Below are 21551 nucleotides of genomic sequence, written 5' to 3' on the forward strand. Positions count from 1 at the left end.
TGAAGAGTCCATTATTCTTTACTAATTGAACTCAAAACCATATTGAGAAAAAAAAAACATTTTCATTAGCTTGTTACGTTGCAACCTTTGAAAGGATATTGTCTGCAATTGTGTACCTCCCACCACCCTTATCGTCTCTGTGCTCTTTCCCTCTCCAGCGAAGTGTGTACTCAGGATTTAAAGAGCACTCGAGAGGTTCCTGGAAACAGAATGAATGATGAATGGCAAGATGACTGCATAAAGCGTTCTGGGGAATTAAAGAGTGATTTCATTTGCCACCTTTCCTTTTTATAAAAACAAAACAAAACAACAACTACAACCACAAAACAAACACATGGAGCGAGTCAAAGCTGAAGAGGGCCATTGCATTACATGGCTTTTTACACTGTACTTGAGGGTACACAAAAGCTATGTTTTGGTTTTGGTTCTTGTTTTTTATTTTTATTTTTTTAATGTTTTTTTTACCCAGACAAAGCTGACTCTTACCTTTTAGTGGTAACTGGTTTATTGACTGCTAATGCTTTAAAATAAGATTAGATCAGGACTATGGTCTTTATTGCAAGGAAGATATATGCCCCTTGTGAATTCTAGTGGTTTGGCAATCGTAACCTCAGCAGACATAACATTGATGTATTCTGTGTTGCTGAACAGCATGGTAAGTGTTTAAAATGCTGTGAAGAGCCTTATTGCATCGAAATGATACAATCTAATATTAGACTGCACCTCAATGACTATATCCCCGAGCCTACCCTTCCACAGAATACTAAAGTCAAAGCCACTTTATTTTAATATCTCACAGGGAAGGAATCATTCGTCACTTCACAACTGAAATGGTGAAAACATAAAACTGAACCTGGATTGCAGGAAAATAGAAATTGTAACATTCAGGACATTTTCATTAGCAGTCTAGGGAAAGTTGCCTTTTGTAACAGGGCATCAAAATGACAGCTTGCTTCATTTCTATCATCAGAGGGCCTTTGGCCCTGTAAGAGCTGATGGGAAGGGTCCATGGGTCCAAAACGTACATGCTACAGAAAGTCAAAGTGCATGTCCCTCTCCCCAGATATAAAAATTTTTCCTACTTCTCAGTACTTATCCCACATGAGCCTCTTAATTAATTACAAATGTTATTAAACTCACATTCTCCCTCTGAGTTCTGTACACTGGTGAAATTCCAAAAGCTCACCTCTCACCAGTTTCAGGTAACTTAAACCTTGGTCTTCATGATCAGGATATCTTCCCACCTGCTCTCTTTAGGACAGTGGTTCTCAATCTCTGGGTCAAGACCCCTTCTGGGCAGACCGACCTTTTCACCAAGGTCTCATATCAGACATCTTACATATTAGATCTTTACATTACAATTCGTAAGAGTAGCAAAGCTACAGTTATGAATTTCATGGTTGGGGATCACCAAACCATGAGGAACTGAATTAAAGGGTTGCAGTATTAGATAGGTTGAGAGCCATGGCCTTCTTAGGATGTCATTGCTAAGCAAGGCAGGATTACCTTTCAGTATGATGGACCAAATTTTGCCTGGCCAGTGAAAGGTTTCCAAGAATATGGGACTTATAAATGTCAAACCCAGGTCATTCTGGGCAAATCAGAATGGCTGGCCATTAGGCTGCTGATAGCCAACTACCCAGGCGAACACATCAGCTGAGGGAAAGTTTGATGTAACTGGATATGGATGGGCGTACTTTAGTTTGCTATAACAAAAGGCCATACATTGAGTATGACAGGGATTCTTCCTAACAGTTATAGAAGCCGCTCTTCCGAGATTAGAGAGTCAGGACTATTTGGTTCCCTTATGGCTCCATCCAGGTGTCGTCCCATTGACTGGCTATTTCCACAGGTCACAAAGCATGTTGTAGCTTGCTATATGACCCCCTTTTGGAGGCAGCACCTATTCAAAGACCTCATCACAGTCAAGTCATTCTAGACACTAGTAAAAAGAATGGCGTGATACCTCTCCACATGCATCTAGTACTGCACGAGCAGCCAGAAATGCTTAGAAAACTGAAAAGTTGGAGTGGATACAGCAACATCCTGTGTCTCAAAAGCGCCCTGCTCCATTTAGTTAATTTATGCATATTTTAGATATTCATAGATGAAGAGAAAATGTCCATCTTATCCTTTGGCACTGATCTGGGCATGTCAATAAGGGTGCTGCACTTGAAAGTGCTAATGGGACGTTTTTATGTCTCACTTGAGGTCTACGTTATGGACTGGGACACAGATTGAAATAAAATGTACTGCTGTCAGGGCTTACAGCATTGATTTTATGAATGTTTAACACTACCGAGTCTGTAAAGTAGAATTGAATAGCATATATATATTTTTTTCTAAAATCGTATTTAAAAAAAAAAAGTGTCCACCCACTCATGCAAGCCGTGAGTCCCTATGAGTCAGCTTTGTTGTGAAAGCAGATTACATGAAGCTGGGCACACTGCTGAGTGGCACCTGCCGGTTCTCCATGTTAATTGAAAAAGAAAAATTATTAAAAAAAACCTTGTCCTATGAGTCCTTACTCTTCTCTTATTTCACTTACAAATGTGCATTGTTGGTAGAAAATTAATAGGTGACACTATGGATGTTTCTCAGAAAGCTAAATTTATGCACAGCATCAGAACTATAAGCACACCACTAGGTCCATTATCACCTAGGGATGCACTTAGTGACACATGTGGGTGTCTGTAACCCCATGCCTCTTGTAGTATTAGCTACAATGCCCATTTAGAGTCATCCTTCATGGCCATCAGCAGATGTGAGATACATGACCAAAGGAACATCATCAACCCATAAAAAGGAAGCATTCCGTCACTTTAGACCCCATGTTGAACCCGGAACATACTATGCTAAGGAAAATAAAATAGCAAAAAAGAAATATTACATGTTTCTACTTACATGAGGAATCTGAATTATTGAACTCAGAAAACAGAATGATAATCACGAGAGGCTTGGTGGGTTAGAAGGTTGAGGGACGAATGGGGGCTGGGTGTTACAGTTGTAGAGAGTATTAATTTAGAGAAGAAACATAGATATTCTAGACTGATGACTTAGCATAGTGACCACAGTTATAAGTGCAATGCGTGCTTTGCCATTGCTTAATGAGTAATTTCAAATGTTCCCACCACACAAAACTATGTAAAGTTATCTTGATATAATTGCAAACGACTATACAACAGCTTATGGATGGTTACTGTTTTAATTAAAAATAATAAGTCTTAAAATGTGCATTGCTTTTACAAGGATTATTTCTCATTCCTACAAAAGATCAAAGGGATAAAAGAAGTGGAGGAGAAGGCAAGATCTACATACCTGCTACCGTAACTTTTGCTGTCCGACTAATAATTGAGCCAGAATCTGCTAAGGATGCCTCACATTGGTAAAGTCCTTCATCTGGTTTATGGTGTCTGGAATGAAGTATGTTTTGTATCAACAGAGATCCATTAGGAAGTTGCTGCTTTCTGTCATCCATGCCCAAGGCTAGGAGAAGGCCGTCTTTCTTCCACTTGATGACTGGAACTCCTCGGTCAGACTCTGCAGAACAGTTGAGCAGGACATTTCCTCCCCGCATGGTGACAGCATCCGAAGGTTCCGACACAAAATGAAGTGACGTGAAAGGTTTAATTTGGAAACCTGGAAGAAGAGAACACAAAGGAACTGAATCCATGCAGTCTGAGAAGCTGCAAGTTCAATTTCTCCAACATTTCCTCACAAGTCTTATTTTTCAAAAAACAGTTGCTTTCTTGTTGTCCCCCCCCCCATGATTATAAATAAATTTAAGTACAGAAATTCTATGTTAAACATAAGACTAATACTTATGTGAGCACCAATTAAAGAAACAATTAGTCCTAAAAATATTTCTAGAAAAGATAATAATTCATAAGCTATGGATAAGAATAGTATTGCATCATTCATTACTTGTAAACTTGAGACAGACATAATTAGTACTTGCCACATAAAACCAGAAGATGTTAAGTCTGACCAATCAATAGAGTGATCACTAAGATATGGTGGACCTGATTAATCTCATTATCTGCATATTAGTATAGTATTTATTAGTACTCTGATTGATAAATCCAAGGCCTTGACACGTTTTCAGGAGGTCATAATGTTTGCTCAGTTTGCTCTGACAGTTGTGCACCTAAGTCATTTAAGTCAAGATACTTTCAATTTTGACCATCTCTGAGGCTAACAGCTCTACAACATCCCTTGATGTTTTCTTTCTAACATTGGATATTTGCTAAACTGTAGTTTTTGACCACTATTTTATCCCACTTTCTCCTGACTACTTTGCATAAAAAAAGACATGTGATGAACAATTTCATGGAGGTGTGCCTTTATGCATCTGAAGCTACATTTCATTTCATAAAACATACCCATAAATCAAGCTGTAGCTTTCATTTTTCTCATGATGACAACCACAGATTCTTTAGCATTTTTAACATATCTGGGAGGGGAATACTGTTGGTTATTTTGGGAAAACTTGCCAGCTTTCTGTGATTTAAATGACAGACACTTTAATTAATGTAATCAGTAGGATCACCATGTATTGACCTAAGTTGGCTCTCGAGGTCAGAATTATTCCTGATCTTCAAGGAAGGTGGAGGTACTGCAGCTGGTCTTCCCCAGGGTTCCCAGGTCACCCCTCCCTGCTCCCAGTGTTTCTAAAGCTGGAGCTCAAGTCTGGGGCATGCCCAGTGAACTGTATCACTTCTGATCAGATGTTAACTCCATGCTACCAGGCTACTTACCCAAGGAAAACATCGAGAGCCTTGGTCAAACTCATATTGATTACAAAATCATAGTAATGCTGAGTGATAAAGATAACAGACCCTGATGTCTCCAATCTGATCCTGTCAGGGCCAACTAAAGATCTTTCCCATACAGATCAAACTTCTGTGTGCCCAGCTCAATTGTAGAGAAGCTGTCTGTTTCTCTAGTCGAAAGTACCTCAGAATGAGAGTCTGAATCTATAACTTCTTTTCCTGTCTATAAGCCTTAAATATGTGTGCTCCTATATGTCACTATATGTTCTTAGAAATCAGGTCCTTCAATGCAAATTGGGCATACTCATGGTAATAGTCTTTCAGTTGAGCCCCTATTGTGGAAAGGATTGACACAGAATGAGTCGAGGAAACCTATCAAGGGAACCTACTCACTCTACTGAGATGCATATAGATTCTAAGTCAATTGCTTCCCTCTCATTTAAAAGGAAGACGCACTTTCTAGCAAATACCTGGCTGGAGGTGCACCAAGGGTGGGAAAGCTTACAAGAGTTCTAACATTACTGAATGTCAAGATGCTCCATCAGACTAATGTCCACAATTTCCATTTAAGTTGCATTAAAACAGAAGAAATAAATTTAGAATGGAAGACTAGGCAACTATATTAAAGAAAAAAAAAAAACATTGATTGCATTTTTGTTCTACCCGGGGCCTGTATTTTAAACACCACCTCATGCTGAGTACATTATTTATGTCACAGAGCACATAATACATTTAGCACAGCTGTTTATGACAGCATGTTAATGAGCGTATTGTGCCCATTATCACAAATAAATAATCTCCTTCCTCTGAAACAGGAGGTTATGACAGTTTTCAGTGCTGTGAGTACATGGTTTAGGGAAGTTAAGTAAAGATTAATTTTTCTGTAATACAATTACCCTTGCTGCTTGTTGGTAATGTGAGCTTTTTTGTACTCCTTATAACAATTATCCTTTAAATATATGGCTTTGAAATTACGAGAGCTCTTTGCTTTCCAGAGCTTGCCTCACTTAACAGTTTAGAAAAGACAGACCCAAAGTGAGAAGACTTATTTGAAAAATGACAAATGACTTTAATGTTCATGTTTCAGCATACATGATGCTTGGGCTGTCTCTGACCCTCTGGTAAGGCGCCTCACATGCCTGAGAAATAATCCATTAATGTATCAATCACTGGTAATGTAGATTAGTAACTTCTCATTTTCTCTTAACATATTTTTTTTAAATGGGTTATGTGGTGGTTCTAACTGGAGAGAGAGAGACAACAGGAGAGGAGAGAAGAAGGCCAACAGAAACACTAAGAATGTTCAGAAAAACTGTAGGGAAACACAATATTTTGTAAACTAACTTTGAATAAATTATATATATGTGTATATTTACATATGTCTATATACGTGCATGTTAATGGAGTTATGCCACATGGGTAGTAGTATTCCAATTAAGAGCTGTGAGTTATCTAAGAAAATCCCCAGTCCGAGGCATGAAAAAACCTAACAGTTCTCACATTGTTTGTTGTAGGAAAAGATAAGGGTCTTCAAAAACAGTATGAGCCATATCAATTTCCCTTGTTAGCTGTGATGGTTTATAAAAGAAATGTCTCTCATAGGCTCTGGTATTTTTACACCTTATCTATATCTGACAATGTTGTCTGGGGATCTTTAGAAAAAATGGTCTTGCTAGAGAAAATGTTTCACTGGGGGTGGGATCTGAGTTCCTACAGCCTCACCCTACTTCCTGTTTGCCCCTCTGCTTGCTGTTTAATTTTTTTTTTTTTTTTGCAGTCAATAGTATTAGGATGATAATTGTTTTACATTAGATTTTTTATTAGATATTTTCTTTATATACATTTCAAATGCTATCCCTAAAGTCCCCTATACCCTCCCCCATCCCTGCTCCCCTACCCACCCACTCCTGCTTCTTGGTCCTGGCACTCCCCTGTACTGGGGCATATCAAGTTTGCAATACCAAGTGGCCTTTCTTTCCAGTGGTGGCCGACTAGGCCATCTTCTGCTACATATGCAGCTAGAGATAGGAGCTCTGGGGGTACTGGCTAGTTCATATTGTTGTTCCACCTATAGGGTTGCAGACCCCTTCAGCTCCTTTGGTGCTTTCTTTAGCTTCTCCATTGGGGGCCCTGTGTTACATCTTATAGAGGATTGTGAGCATCCACTTCTGTATTTGCCATGCACTGGCATAGCCTCATACAAGACAGCTATACCAGGGTCCCTTCAGCAAAATCTTTCTGGCATATGCAGTAGTGTCTGGGTTTGGTGGCTGATTATGGGATGGATCCCCACCTCATACCAGTCAGAATGGCTAAGATCAAAAATTCAGGTGACAGCAGATGCTGGCAAGGATGTGGAGAAAGAGGAACACTCCTCCACTGCTGGTGGGATTGCAAACTTGTACAACCACTCTTGAAGTCAGTCTGGAGGTTACTCAGAAAACTGGACATAATACTACCAGAAGATCCAGCAATACCTCTCCTGGGCATATACCCAGTAAAAGTTCCAACTGGTAATAAGAACACATGCTCCACTATGTTCATAGCAGCCATATTTATAATAGCCAGAAGCTGGAAAGAACCCAGATGTTCCTCAACAGAAGAATGGATACAAAAAATGTGGTACATTTACACAATGGAGTACTACTCAGCTATTAAAAACAATGGATTTATGAAATTCTTGGACAAATGGATGTATCTGGAGGGTATCATCCTTAGTGAGGTAACCCAATCACAAAAGAAGTCATTAGATATGCACTCACTGATAAGTGGATATTAGCCCAGAAACATAGAACACCCAAGATACAATTTGCAAAACACAAGAAAATCAAGGAGTTGGAAGACCAATGGGTGGATACTTCATTCCTCCTTAGAATAGGGAACAAAATACCTATGAAAGGAGTTACAGAGACAAAGTTTGGAGCTGTTTGAAATTTAATGGGACTTCTCAGCTTCCTGTTCTTACTTTCCTGTTCCACTTGCAGCTATGGCTGCCTGACACACTGGATCCTTATTCCTCTAGAACTGTAAGCCAAAATAAACAGTTGTATAAGGACGTTGCCTTGAGTCATGGTATTCTATCACAGAAGCAAAAAACATAGCCAATACAGTTGACTTCTTAAATGTAAGACTCTATTGTCGAAGACACCACAAACTTTGAATACAGAATTTGGAGGCATTGACCTGGAACTGATTGAAAGGCCTCCTCCTCCCTGGGCACTGGCTCTCATAGTATCAAAAGATATTGTGCAAGCTGCCAAGGGAGATGAGCAGTCAGGAGACTTCCCAGATGGAGAGGCTGAGAATTTAACAATGACTGGCCTAGCCAGGTCCATAAAATAGACTGCCCCCAATGTCTTGATAACCAACAGCTGTCTATTTAAACCTAACTACTTCTCAATGGGAGGGAAATAATGCCTTATTCTTTAACACTAGCTCACTAACCACAGTGGTTGGAGAGGTCATAAACCTGAGAGGAGTCCCTACAATCATTTTCCTAAGCCTGCATGATTTCTAACAGTATTCTAAATAGGTTCCATTATACCCACAGATAAGCACAGTTTCAGCTTCATCAAAGGCATTTCTATGTGCAATAAATGACGACAAGTACAAAGAGGAACAACTGCCCGGAATGTAGAAGAAAGTGACTATGGGGTGCTCAGTCACAACTGGTACATCTGCAACTCAACTCTTCCACCAAAGCCTCAGGGAAAAATCAGTCACAGAACAGTGGGGAGGAAAGATGACAAGAGCCAGGAGCCTAGTATGTCTGCGACTTGACCGTTCCTCCTCGGTATAATTGGAAAAACGTACCCAGCAAATATCAATTCTATGATTGGGTGAACACAGATTGCAGAATGGCATTTACCTGACACATAGATGGAGGGAGGGGAAATTCCACATGGTTTCACCCCTAGAAGTTTTGAAACTTTAACCCCTCTTGTACCCCACCATCCACCAGAGGTATTGGAAAAGAAAGGATACAGGGAGTGGGGGGGGGGGGGATATGGACCTGTTTAGAAAGGTTCTTTGGAGCAATGCCCATCTGTGTTGTCTAGAAATTAGCAGTTCAGTTCACAGGTTCGCAGGCAGTGGCAGCTCAATCCACCCGCACACATACCAGCAGTCCAGTTCTGTAGAGTCAGATTAGCAATAATAGTGACGCCACCCAGCAGAAACAGCCAGGCCTCCGCCTTGGTACAAGTCAGCAGGAGGGATCAACAGGAATGAATACCAGGAGAAGTTCTCAACTGTGTCTCTCTCAGGGATGCAAAGATCAGCAAAGACTTGAGTCCCACAAGCTTTCCACAGCTAGCTGTACCAGGAAGCCAAATCTCTTTCTCTGTTGCTGTCCATCCAGTCCTATTTATACCCTCTAAACATTTGTCAGTCACGGCCCTTGCTTCAGCTTGCCTCTTGCATCAGCACAGGTCTTGTCTCAACACATGTATCTAATCAGACCAAGTCGTTGGAAGCAGCAACAGAAACAAACTGCAGTACACCACCAGCCATTTTGTTTTGGTGCGTTTCTCTCTATGGTATCCTGACAAAGGTAGCTCAACTAGGCAATGTAAGGCAGACCCAATACATGCTTGTTGTTAGCAAAGAATCTTTCATCTCATGGACTTTCGGTGCTTGCTTTAGCAGAATATCACTTCTCCTGTGTCTGTTTTAGAGAAACGTTACTTCATGAGTCCTTCAGACCTGTGTCCACTTTAATGAAACGTTCCTTCACACGTTTACCCCAGCAAAACACAATTCATGGGACTTTCCAGAGAACGCTTACGTTTCCACTTCAAGAGTCTTCCAGAAACAAGTTACTGCATAGTTTGTCCAGTTCCAAGTGGACAGCTCTGGACATATGTGCATATGAGTACTAGTGGAATCAGAATGTTACATGGCTATGTGTACATGTGTATACATGTAACATAACAATTAAAGAAGATAACATGAATTTTGGAGGTGGAGAGACAATAGGAGCTAGGAGGAAGGAGAGGCAGGACTGATGTAAACACAGGGCTCACAAATAAAGGTATTAAATAAACGTGATTCTCTAGCTTATGCCCTCTCCAAATGTTGACTTGAATAAATCTTTAGCCAAAACACAAGTGAAAGCAATATATATTTTTTCTACCTAGGGGTTGTATTGAGCAGATAATAGTGTCTGTGGTCTCTTGCAGAAGAGGACCTATTCTTTAAAGACAATCCAAAGCAGAAATACTATCACTTATTTTAGTTTTGTCAGATGTAAAAAAAAAGAAAAAATCAGAAACAAAAGAGTTTTGATAATTATTCTACGTAGTGAACTTGTCAGAATTTATATTCACAAAGAGAAACAACATATGAGCATGTCTTTGAGAGTGTTCCCAGGAGGGCAAAGCCGAGGTGGGTAAAACCAGTTTGTACATGGTTGGGTATATCCCTTAGAAAAGGGGACCCGACTAACTAAAATGGGGAGGGGTGATCAGAAAATCAGACTTGCGATATCTCCAATCATCATTTTCTTGGTTAGCAACATGCACCAATCCAAGTCAAACTTGTCACTATTGCCACCATGCCTCCCATTCCCCAGGACAGATTGTAAACTCCTCTGAACTGTGAGCCAAAATAAATTATCCCTACATAAAATTGGGCGGGGGGCAATACTTATTTGCAACAAGAAAAAAAATAGATAAAACTGACAAGTACTTTCAAGTTATACTGAGTTTCTAGAGGTAGAAATTGTACTTACACAATTTTTAGGAACTCTCCTAAATAATTCAGTGTTCAACCTGTTTTTGTAAGTTTATATCCCTTTATGCTTAATGTCCTTACCATGTCATATTCTTGCTCATATCAAATCCCATTATCACATAGGCAGGGTAACCTCAAATGGCTGTATGACATTTTATCTACAACATCAAACATTGTTGAGAGTGAAAAATAATTCCCAGTAGAATCAGGAATCTCGTTCTGAGTCCACAGTGTGAAAGCTTGCAGGTAAGACCATGAAATGTAAAAGACAAATTGATGGAAAGCAGCACAGATGTGAAACAAAGTTTCTGAAAGTGCCCAAGATTAGAAAATGTCAAACAAATCCCCACAGAACCGCTTTGCATAATTTCATCTATTTTAAATCACATATACTTTAAGATGCTCAGAAGTTTTGATGGTGCCCAAATCCTCAGGACTGAACCAGATAACCCTGGCACCACCACCCCTCCTTTAGACAAAGAAATCTATGTTGAAGAAAATTAAAAGAATTTTGCAAGAGATATAACCTTTGTTGGGATTCCCCAGACATCACGGATATGTGACACAGTAACTCTGGCCTTTAGTTCTGACAAAACTGTAAAATAATATCAAGGCTATGAATTGAACTTGGGGATGAAATCCCATTACAAAAAAAAAAAAAAAAGAAGGAATCAACAGATCTAAACCTACATGAATATCATGGGGGTTCAGTAGATAAAAATATAAAGTTTGAAATAGGCTTCATACTGGCAAAGTCAACACCATCAGGGAACAAGCTAAAGCTATAGTTGTAGACAGTGCAAAGGCCTGTCAATCATAATGATAAGGGGTGTGAGTAGCAACCTGTGTTTGGTAGTCCATTTAGGAGACTCACAAGTAACTGAAGTTTAATAACTGTTCACAAGCAGGTAATACCTGGACCATAGGGTGGTTATGGTGTTTCTCAGACAACTTGTTCACAATTATATATGTGCATATATATAAAATATATATAGTAATTGGGCCAACTTTCTTTCAAACATTTCCTAGACACTTCATTTCAAACTTCTCTTTAAAAGACTGAAGAATTCCAGGTCTAGGAATGAGAGTGTGGGGGGGGGGTGGTTAGGGAGCAGGAGGGGGGAGTGGGAGGGGATTTTTCCGAGGGGAATCTAGGAAAGGGGATAACATGAAATGTAAATAAAGAAAATATATTTAAAAAAAAAGACTGAAGAAAGATGAGGAAGGAGCCAAGACATAGACCAATGTTTACAGTATCAGACTTCCCTTTTTTATAACCAGAACCTTGCTGAGGATTCCCCTCCTCACTCCCCACCCCTCAACAAAAACCTTGATTACGTAGACAAAGAAAGTCCTGCTTTGAGCAAAACTTATACAAACAGCTATTAAATATGTCTTTTGAAGAGTTGTAGCAGTGACAAGTCCCTCCTAAAAGGGGCTTTGGGTAAGGAGGTATTTTGTATATCCTTCACTTCTCTCCCTTCCTTTTAATTGATTCTAACTCAGCAGTATACTTGTGGTTTTCTAGAACATTGGAGTGTCAGACATGTAACTGCATGATGTGTCTATTAGTCCAATCTAGTGTCAAGATGGCCAAACCACAGTCATGCTTACTCTGCATTGTCTGAAGAGGCACGCTCTGAACATCATGTTGGCCTAAGACTAATATCAGATGGTTCGGGAAAAACAAAACATGTATAGTCACCAAAGGCCAACACAAGGGAAGTGAGTGAAAGTGAATCCAGATAAGGCCTGGATATCTGCACAAATGTTTTTACATAATCAAGTAGCTCAACTTATTTCCCAGAAAAAAAATATTGGAAATTGGAATAAATGTCTTTTCATAAAACACAGGCAACACCAAAATCAGAACTATACTCTTGGCTTCTGAGCACCCTGGGTAGTGAGTCCTTGCTCTGTATTACAGCATCTTCAGCTTTTTATTCTTCTTTGAGAAACTAGGCATAACTAGCATTCAGAGTATTTGGTTATCTGTTGGGAAGACTATACCCTTTCTAGCTCTAGAGAGATTTCAACACCAGACAACATTAGTTTTTGCTTACTAAGAAATAGGAATCAGAAATGAATTTGGTCTATGGTATTTGTCCCTGAATGTAAATAATGCAAAGAAAAATATTCCTGGAAGAAAAACAGGTGCATTTTACAAATAATCATTGACATGCAGAGATGAGCAAAAGTATAAAATGAAAAGTTTAAAGGAAGAAAATGTATCTCCCATTAAATATACTAAATAAATAGTCTTTCATAATAGTGAATATGCCCTAAGCCCTTAGGAAAAACAAATACTGGTAGATATATTACACTAAATTATTATTATTTTTTTGTTTATCTAAGAACTCAAATTTATTTAGTACTTTTTGTGTGTTGTGTTTTCATTGTTTTTCTCTTCTCTTCTCTTCTTCAGTTTATTTGTGTGTATGGTTGTTTTGCCTCAATGTATGTCTGTGTACCATTTGCATGTCGAGTGCCTTTGGAAGTCAGAAGAAGGTGTTAGATATCTTGGATTACAAATGAGTATGAAGCCGGGCAGTGGTGGCACATGCCTTTAATCCCAGAACTTGGGAGGCAGAGGCAGGCTGATTTCTGACTTCGAGGTCAGCCTGGTCTACAAAAGTGAGTTCCAGGACAGCTAGGGCTACACAGAGAAACCCTGTCTCACCGCTCCCCCAAATCCCCAAATGATTATGAGCGCCCCCCTTCACTGGCCATCAGTTGGCAAGATTCCAGCAGCTCTACTGGAGTCACCCACAGAAGCTATGCCAGGGATCTTGCTGTTTCATGGTTTGCACTATTCTACATGGTCTGATTTGGCAATAGGGAACTGAATGTGTGCCATCAGTGTGGCTTTCAGTATACAAAAGACATAGAGTTCATTAAGTTGGATGAAGGGAATTCAGAAGGATTTTTTTAAAAGACCATTTACCTAGCAAACAAGACCTTGCTAGTCTTTGTTCATAATCAAGCAAATCAACAAGCAGGCAAACAAACAAATAAAAACTCTCTAAGACTTTCAAAAATAAAAGAATAGATCAAAATGGTGGCGAACTATGGAGGGGGTACTGGGAATCAAACCTGGGTTCTCGAGATTAGGAGTGTATGCTTTTAAAAATGAACCATCATCCCTGTCCCAAAGTGTGTCAGTTTTAAATATGAAGCTTTCCATGTAGTTCATAAGAGCTCTATATGCTCACCCAGGGATCTCAAGTTTAACTAGACTTTGGTATACTCTATTTCATCTGGTCTTCTGTCTTCTATAAGATTCTCATTTTAGCTCACAGTGAAAGTAAACAAGCAACATATGTATTCATATAATCCAATATAGTAGTCCAAGAGCTGTACATAATGAACTTGCGGGATGCCACCATGAGAAATCAGGGAGTGATTTTAATGTCAGGCCATTCACTGACATCACGCTACAAGACCAAATGTCTTCCGGAGAGGTTGCTGATCCCGATTTGCTCTTCATGTGGTGGGCCCTACTTTTTTTCTCCCTTTACAAGACAAGAACAAATTTCAGAAATAGAAACATAAGATGTGCAGTTCAAAAGCAACAGCCCCAGCAAAAATCTCTCAGTCAACCCACCAGAGGCTCCATATCAGAAATTCAGGGCACATGGTATCTTCTCTGTGCAGATCTGAAGCTTCCATAGGGCAAAAAGTGTGCCCGAGGCAAGTCTCAGAGTATCCTCTGGCAAAATCCAACGGGGAAGAAATATGATAAGAGCCACATTGGAGTGGCGAGTAGCTTTCTCAGCCCTTTTCTGCTTCAAGGGCTAAATCTCTTAAGTCTCAGCTCGATTTGTGCTGTGTGATAACTGGAGAAATTATAATGGGTTTCTTTTTCTTTCTTTTCAACAGGTAATACAGCCTGACATTTAGGATATTATTTCCCAGACCCATGCAAAATTAACACTTAAAAGGGAAACTTCTATGTGTTGCTTAATCTGCCCTGTGTTTGAACCTTCCCCTCCCCAGTGCGGTAAAGTGCAAGTTATCTTCCTCTCTTTTTTTAATCCCTCACTAGTCCACCTCAGAGTAAGAGCAATAGAAGTTTATGTGTGGGGATTTGGTGACTGGGACACTGAAATTAGTTCTTTTCCTTTTCTGTTGGTTTTTAAGAGTTAATGCTTTTTGAATGAGAATATGATGACAGAATTCTCCCCTCCCACTTCTTTCTTCCAACCCTTTCCATGAAGCTTTCTGCTGCTCTCAGGTCCCTGGCCTCTATCTTTCCAAATTTTTGTTACATACATATTTTCTCCAAAATATATAAATATAACCTTATTGGTCTGTATCAAGTAGCTTTTATGCATATTATTTCAGGACTGACCACTTGGCATTGGTCAACAATTCCGGGGGCTTTTTTTTTTTTCTGAGAACCATCCCCTTGTAGCAGAGAGCACTCATTATAGACAATCACAACTGATCACACTGCAGAAAACAAGTAGGAATGCAGTTCTCAGCCCAACCAATGCACCTACAACACAACTCTTGCTTCTAAGGCACTGGAACATAGTGGAAGATTGCAAGGCCAGAGGAACAGGGCATTTACAGTGAAGTTCCTTTCCTAGAACTGTCAGAGAAGCTACAGTCATCCAATCTCATCAATGTGGCTGCCTAAATAAGACCTGAACACCAATTGGCAATATCAATTGACATGATAACAAGGAAAGGAGGAATCTCTTGGGGACTCCATCCTAGACTTACACACAATGAAGGACCACTGAGAGCAGGAGAGAAGAGACCCCAAATTTTTAGCTTATATTTCTTAGAAGCTTTCGATGGGGATTGGTTTCTTTCCTAAAGCACCATTTGACAATGTCTGGAGACAGTTTTGATCCTTTTTTTTTTTAAAGATTTATTTGTTATTATATGTAATTACAATGTAGCTGTCTTCAGACATACCAGAAGAGGGTACCAGAAGAGGGTGCCAGATCTCATTATGGATGGTTTTGAGTCACCATGTGGTTGCTGGGATTTGAACTCAGGACCTTCAGAAGAGCTCAAGTCCAGGTACCCTGCATTACATCTTACATCAGACCACACAGATGCTCTCCAGAGTGAATTACCCAGCCTCCAAAACAAACAGGTCCAAGCTTAAAACAAACTTGTTGTCAAAAAGATCAAAATCATTGTTTTGAGAAGCAAAGAGATTGGTAAAGTGAGATGTGAGATTCTGGGATTAGGTCCTATTGCAGTGGAAATCATAAGAAATGGCCAAATATAGCACTCAATGGGCATGTAGAGTTCATGGAGACTTAAGATTCAGTAACTAAACAAAGAAAAGAGCCTGTAACAACTCTAAGCAAATCATCAGAGAGAATTACACCATTTGTGTGAAAATAAAAGCAGTGTCAATTTCAAAAGAAATCTTTCATCCCAGGTGGAGGTGAGGCTTGGGCTTTGGCTGATCTTTTTTTTCCTAACCTTCGAAGTATGCAAGGAAGCATAGGAATCAATTCCCTCATCAATAAAGCAAGGCACAGAGTCTAAAATGTTAGAATATACATAGTTACATATCATAATTGTCTCAGAATCCATTATCTACCATTTTTACTGCTTGTAGAAAAACTACTCCCAAATTTAGGTAGAAATTTATTCTATGAAGAGATTTACTCCTCAATAAATCTGTGATACTTTTTTTCACAATCTGAAATAAGACCACAAAGGGATGTAGTTAATGGAAGTACCATGGGACCCAGAACCCACCTCATTAGCCATAAAATAGAGTCTGATCTTTTTTCTCTTGAAAATAAAAGACTGCAGAGGTCACACTGCTGGCAAAGCATGGACTGGCTTATCATGATTCATGAGAAATGAACTATTCATCTTATGGAAACTCCTATCACAAACAGGAAGGATTAAATCCTTAACCGTCTGACATATCCAGGGAAGACCTTAAACATTCAGCAAAACTTGATGCTGACACTGTGGCATGATGTCTGATGTAGGTATTCTGACTGATAAAATATTTGTATTATAACAAGTCCAATTTTCTCAAAAAAAAAAAAAACGGAGGCCAAAAGTTTTCATTAAAATACTGTCACTCATTTTGTTTGATATTTACTATATCTTGCCTACACAGAAAAATGCTGTTTCTGCAAAGACCATGGTGGCTTCAAAGAAGGAAACTCCATGTTGATTATAACCTGGACAGAAGATTTGGCATTGCCAGTCAATGAGTCTTGCACTGCCCAGGAGATTAAAATTTGTTCAAAGATCCCATTCTCTCTCTCTCTCTCTCTCTCTCTCTCTCTCTCTCTCTCTCTCTCTCTCTCTCTCTCCAGAATATTTACATGAGTTCAATGATTTTTGATCCAGGCTATGAAATTAAATACTTTGGATACTTAAAGGAATGAAGAGACTTCTGAACTTTGCATGTGCATCACACATACATATGATCTGTGTGAATTTAAATGATGAAGGTCTTACACATATGATCTTATATGAAAAAAGAAAAACATAAGCATGGAGAATCATACATTTCTTCTACTTATAAGGGCTACCAGCTAGTGACACATTGGCAAAACTCTTAGAAATCTTTCCAACTGCATAAATTATTGCAATTAAAAGCAGACTAAAGGCCAAATCTGACTCACGTTGCACTATAGTTGGTTGACCGATCTTATAGGAAGATGATGCTCTAAATAGTGAGGAGGGTCCAATCTTTGGGTTGCCATCATTCTTCATTCTCTTTTATACTCTACACTTTTAGGCTATCAACATAACCTCTTTCAAGGTTTAACAAGTGACATTGAATCTCTTGGCTATGGATAAAAGTGATGTTCTCCAAAATATTAATTATTTAATTAATTTATTTCTAAGATCAGATGCCTAGTTCTTCCTGGTATTCATTCAGGTTCTTCAAACCTTTCAAGAGTCACTAGTCTAGAACAGCTGACACCACCTTCCATATCCCTGTGGTCCAATTCCATGATTCCTACAGTTCATTTGCAAGCAGTACACACCAACCAGGAATTTCATGTATGATATATTCCAATTACTGATGATATATAATACACCTGGTATTTTAACAGCACTCTATGAAAGCCCTTAAAGATGTTAAAAAATAATCTTGATTCTTTGGGGTTTTTTTTGTTGGTTTTTTTTGTTGTTGTTGTTTTATGGCTTACATAAAAATATGTTTAAGATGATGGAAAATGTTCTCTAATTTTCTTATTGTAAAAGGCATCATAAGAGCTCTTTCTGACACAGCTCAGTGAGCATTTCAAAGGATGCCTTGGTAACATGCAGTCCCAGAGAGGAGGGAAGTTGTATGGTGGATGTTGCCGCAGAGATGGCACTTAGTATCCCAGAGCTGTTTAATCTTGTTTCAATCACTTTAGAGGAAATTATGTCCAGCTGCTTTTCGTTAATGTGTCCTATTTGATCTTTATGCATTTCTCTCACATCATCTCTAGTAAGAAGAAGAAAAAAATCTGTAAGAATCAAAGCAAATAATCTCCTGAGTGCCATCATTCAGGACTCGTAAATGTCTAAACTGTATCAAAATAATAAACAGCAGGTCTCCTTGAAGGAGAGAAAAGTGCTAACTCCATTTAGGGGAATCTGTGTATTTTCCTGAATCCTCAAAAGAAAATTCATACTCAGATTTTCAGATGAAAAATAATCAAAAGCAGAAAATGTTGAGTTTATTTAGTGTGACACACGGTATCTATTGCAATGTAAATACTCCCATGATGCTTGGGCCAAGGATGCTTAGCTCCTGTCGCTCATGACCATTGTCAAGTGGCCCTGCTTAACATCCAATTCACTCCCCTTACACAGCTCTCTTCTAACTCGTGTTTTACTCCATATTACCTGCAGATCAGAGAATCTATGGACTTAATGTACACCTCGAAAACACTAAAGGTATTGCTCTTTATTAGATAACACTTACAGTCTGTTGTATCTGTCTGGATTGGAATTTCAAACCACAAGATTTGTATAAAGTTAATTAAATCAGTTAGCATCTTTGTACTGTAATCAAATAAATCTAATTTTATCCATAATTTCCTTCTCATTCCTTTGCTTTCTGGCCAAGAAAAGTTATGAAAATTTTGACCTTGCCTTTGCATGAAAAAGACAATGAATGCTATAGATATGGAAATAAGTGATAATAATCAAAACCAATTATAGGCAGGGAACTCTATCCTCTTCTGTAGTGTGGACTGAAGGTGAATATTAGATTACACACCATTCTGGCCCATGACTCAGCAGAGGGATGTGTGGAAGTTTTGTGTAAAGTCCTACAGGCAATGGGCATTATCTTTCTCATTATGTTTTCCTGTATTTTCAATGCTGTATTCAAGATGAATCAGAGTTTACCTATTACCTGTTGGGATCTTACTGACCAGAAGGATAATTAACTTCATTTTGCATGAGGGTGAAAAGTTCAGATGTTTTAACTGTTTGATCACAGCCAATTATTTAAGAGAGCCTTTAGTAATCACATCTAGCTTGCTCAATTTTAGTGGGGGATTTGTCTCAATATTTCTGGTTATCTAATTTTTATTCCCCTTCCTTATGTTTCCTGAAGTATAGATCCATAAAATATTCCAAGGCAAACAATTCAGAGATGAACTATACAGAAACAGAGGATCTTGACTGAAACATTTAATAAAGACCTCCTCTTGGCTACTGTGGCTCTAGGAAATCCATCAAGTCCAGTGACAGCACTTAAATCTTTTGTCATATAAATTTCCAATCATAGAAAAAGCATACTTTGGAGCATCCTATACTACTCAAATACTTCGGTATAATGTCATGGTTGGACACTGTTTTAAAAATAGCTTTTGCTTGAAGCTGCTATTGTATACCTCCATATCAACCTCCTCCACAAACACCTTAGAATAAAATAAGCATTAACAACATGGTGGTAGGACTCAAGGAAAGGCTAAATATGACATTGTGCATTTTTCTTTTTGCTAATTTCAAGTTAATTAGCAGAGTGAATTCTCTTATAATTTATTATGCAAACCATGTTTGAGACTGAAATGGTGCTTTTTTAATACAGTTATCAGGACATGTGTAAGCTGATTTTTCTAGATTTCCTACCTATGAATGTTAAAGGAAGATACAAATTCAGAAGTCTATTTATCAAATAATGAAAAATATTAACAGTTATTACAAATTTCAATATATTTTTAATATATATTTTCAACAATGAAGCATTTAACATTTTCAGGAGCTTACATTTGGGTTAAATCACATTGGAGAAACAATGCCTCCTTCTTATTCACCTAAGTGTTGCCTACCTATTACCAGAAGCCTATTATCTATAGGTAAGAAGCTTGTGTTTACTGGACTATTTTACACAGGTGACTTAGAAATATGGGTATTGACTGGACTGGAAGTGTACTAAAATCAAATAGACCAAACTGATAGAGGCCAAAGTGTATGAGAGCATGAACCAATAAAAATGTAATCAACCTGTCAATATGCAAAGTGTCTGGAAAATGACAGGTGAATTATGGGAGAAAGTTATGTAGGTGCTGATAACACTCCTGGCTTTGTCCAGGAAGAAGGATGGAAGAACAAGGCTTGAATCTGTTTCATAAAGGACTTCTGCCCCATCACGCTCAGGGATCAATTTTTATGGCCAACCAGTCAATCATAGAGGGTTCTTGGCATTGATATAGGAAGATGGGTCTGAAAATCCTCTCCAATCAGCACTAATATCAGCAACTAAGATTTCTATCATGGCCTTTATGTAGAAAACAGGTTGGGTTGAAATTGCTTATATTCATTATGAACTCATATATGATATGTTTTTGTTGTCAACTTAAAATGGATTTCAAGTGACCACATCCTGTGAACAGAAAAACAAGTTACTATACAAATATAAACTACATTTAAAAACTTTTTTCTTTCATAAGAAGAAGAAATGAAACAGTATACAAGCATACTCATTGTTTTATTTTGAATTTTGCAATATAATATTTATATTAGGCTAGTTTAAAAAAAGGCTGGTGAAAAAGTCAATAATCTATAGTCATCCCAGTGAAGGAGATTGACTTCCAAATATCTTTGATTGAAGATTCTATTTCTGATGCTTAATTTTGTTTCTATATCAGATGTTCACACACTTCATTTCTCCAATACAATACCTATACCTAAAGCTTTAGTAAGAAGAACTGAGATTTATAAGCTGAGGACCAGGATGCCTCCTGCTAGGTGGAATCTTCCATATATGACAGGGAAGCTGAACCCATGAAATCTGAACAATATGATTCCCTGAACAAGACCCATGCGATCTTAACACCAGTTGAGACAAAACCACAGATGGAGCAGATTTCACAAGGCCTAATTCTAAGCAAAACCTCCAGGCAGCAAATGGATGCTGAGGGGCAAAGACTTTGTTTTATCCAGGGATGAACTTTCTAATATGATTTAATACAAGTGGTTATCCCTGAATATATATATATATATATGTATATATATATATATATAGTTCCATTTAATGTTGTTCTTATAAGAACAACATTATGAGTGTATGTGTACATACACTCATGTATATATGAAATTCTTAAAAATAAATAAGTTAAATAAAAAATACATGGTAATAAGCTTAGCTTATTGGACCCCTGAATTTCAGGAGTAAAGCAATCATAGGCAGTAAAAAGAGAATTTGGCAGGACCACATATTATCATCTCCTCTAGACTCTGATGTAACCCCCAGAAATGAAATCAAATCAAATGAGCCATAAAACCAGTAGTCACTAGCATCTTGCAGTCATTCCTCTAAATGTTTCCAATAGCTCAATCCTGAAGGAGAAAATCTATGTTTACTTTGCAGTTCTCAGTTTCCAGATTTCTTGACCACAAAAACTGAGTTTCTACTTCAAGTGTGGATTTCTGTCTAGTACACACATGGGACTGTCCTTTCTACGAATCCTGGGCTTGCCTAGATTAGAACTCAAAATTTGCCCAGATTTGACTCAAAGTCCAAATGTTGGAATTACAAGCATGCTTTTTGTACAAAAAAAAAAAAAAAAAAAAAAGTATTTAAAATAGCATCATCTA

At 38.3% G+C, this 21551-nt stretch overlaps 1 protein-coding gene across 1 annotated transcript in view; it reads right to left on the reverse strand.

Annotated features, from left to right (window-relative positions):
• The window catches only part of Dcc (DCC netrin 1 receptor), a 1083530-nt gene that overhangs the window by 685208 nt on the left and 376771 nt on the right, over window positions 1–21551 (reverse strand). Inside the window, exon 2 of the mRNA XM_021150630.3 lies at window positions 3319–3639. Within this exon, the coding sequence (XP_021006289.1) occupies window positions 3319–3639 (321 nt within the window). The remainder of the gene's footprint in view (window positions 1–3318; window positions 3640–21551) is intronic.

Source organism: Mus caroli, unplaced genomic scaffold (assembly GCF_978045245.1).
Source record: "Mus caroli unplaced genomic scaffold, Mus_caroli_1 scaffold_19, whole genome shotgun sequence".
NCBI classification, from domain to species: domain Eukaryota; kingdom Metazoa; phylum Chordata; class Mammalia; order Rodentia; family Muridae; genus Mus; species Mus caroli.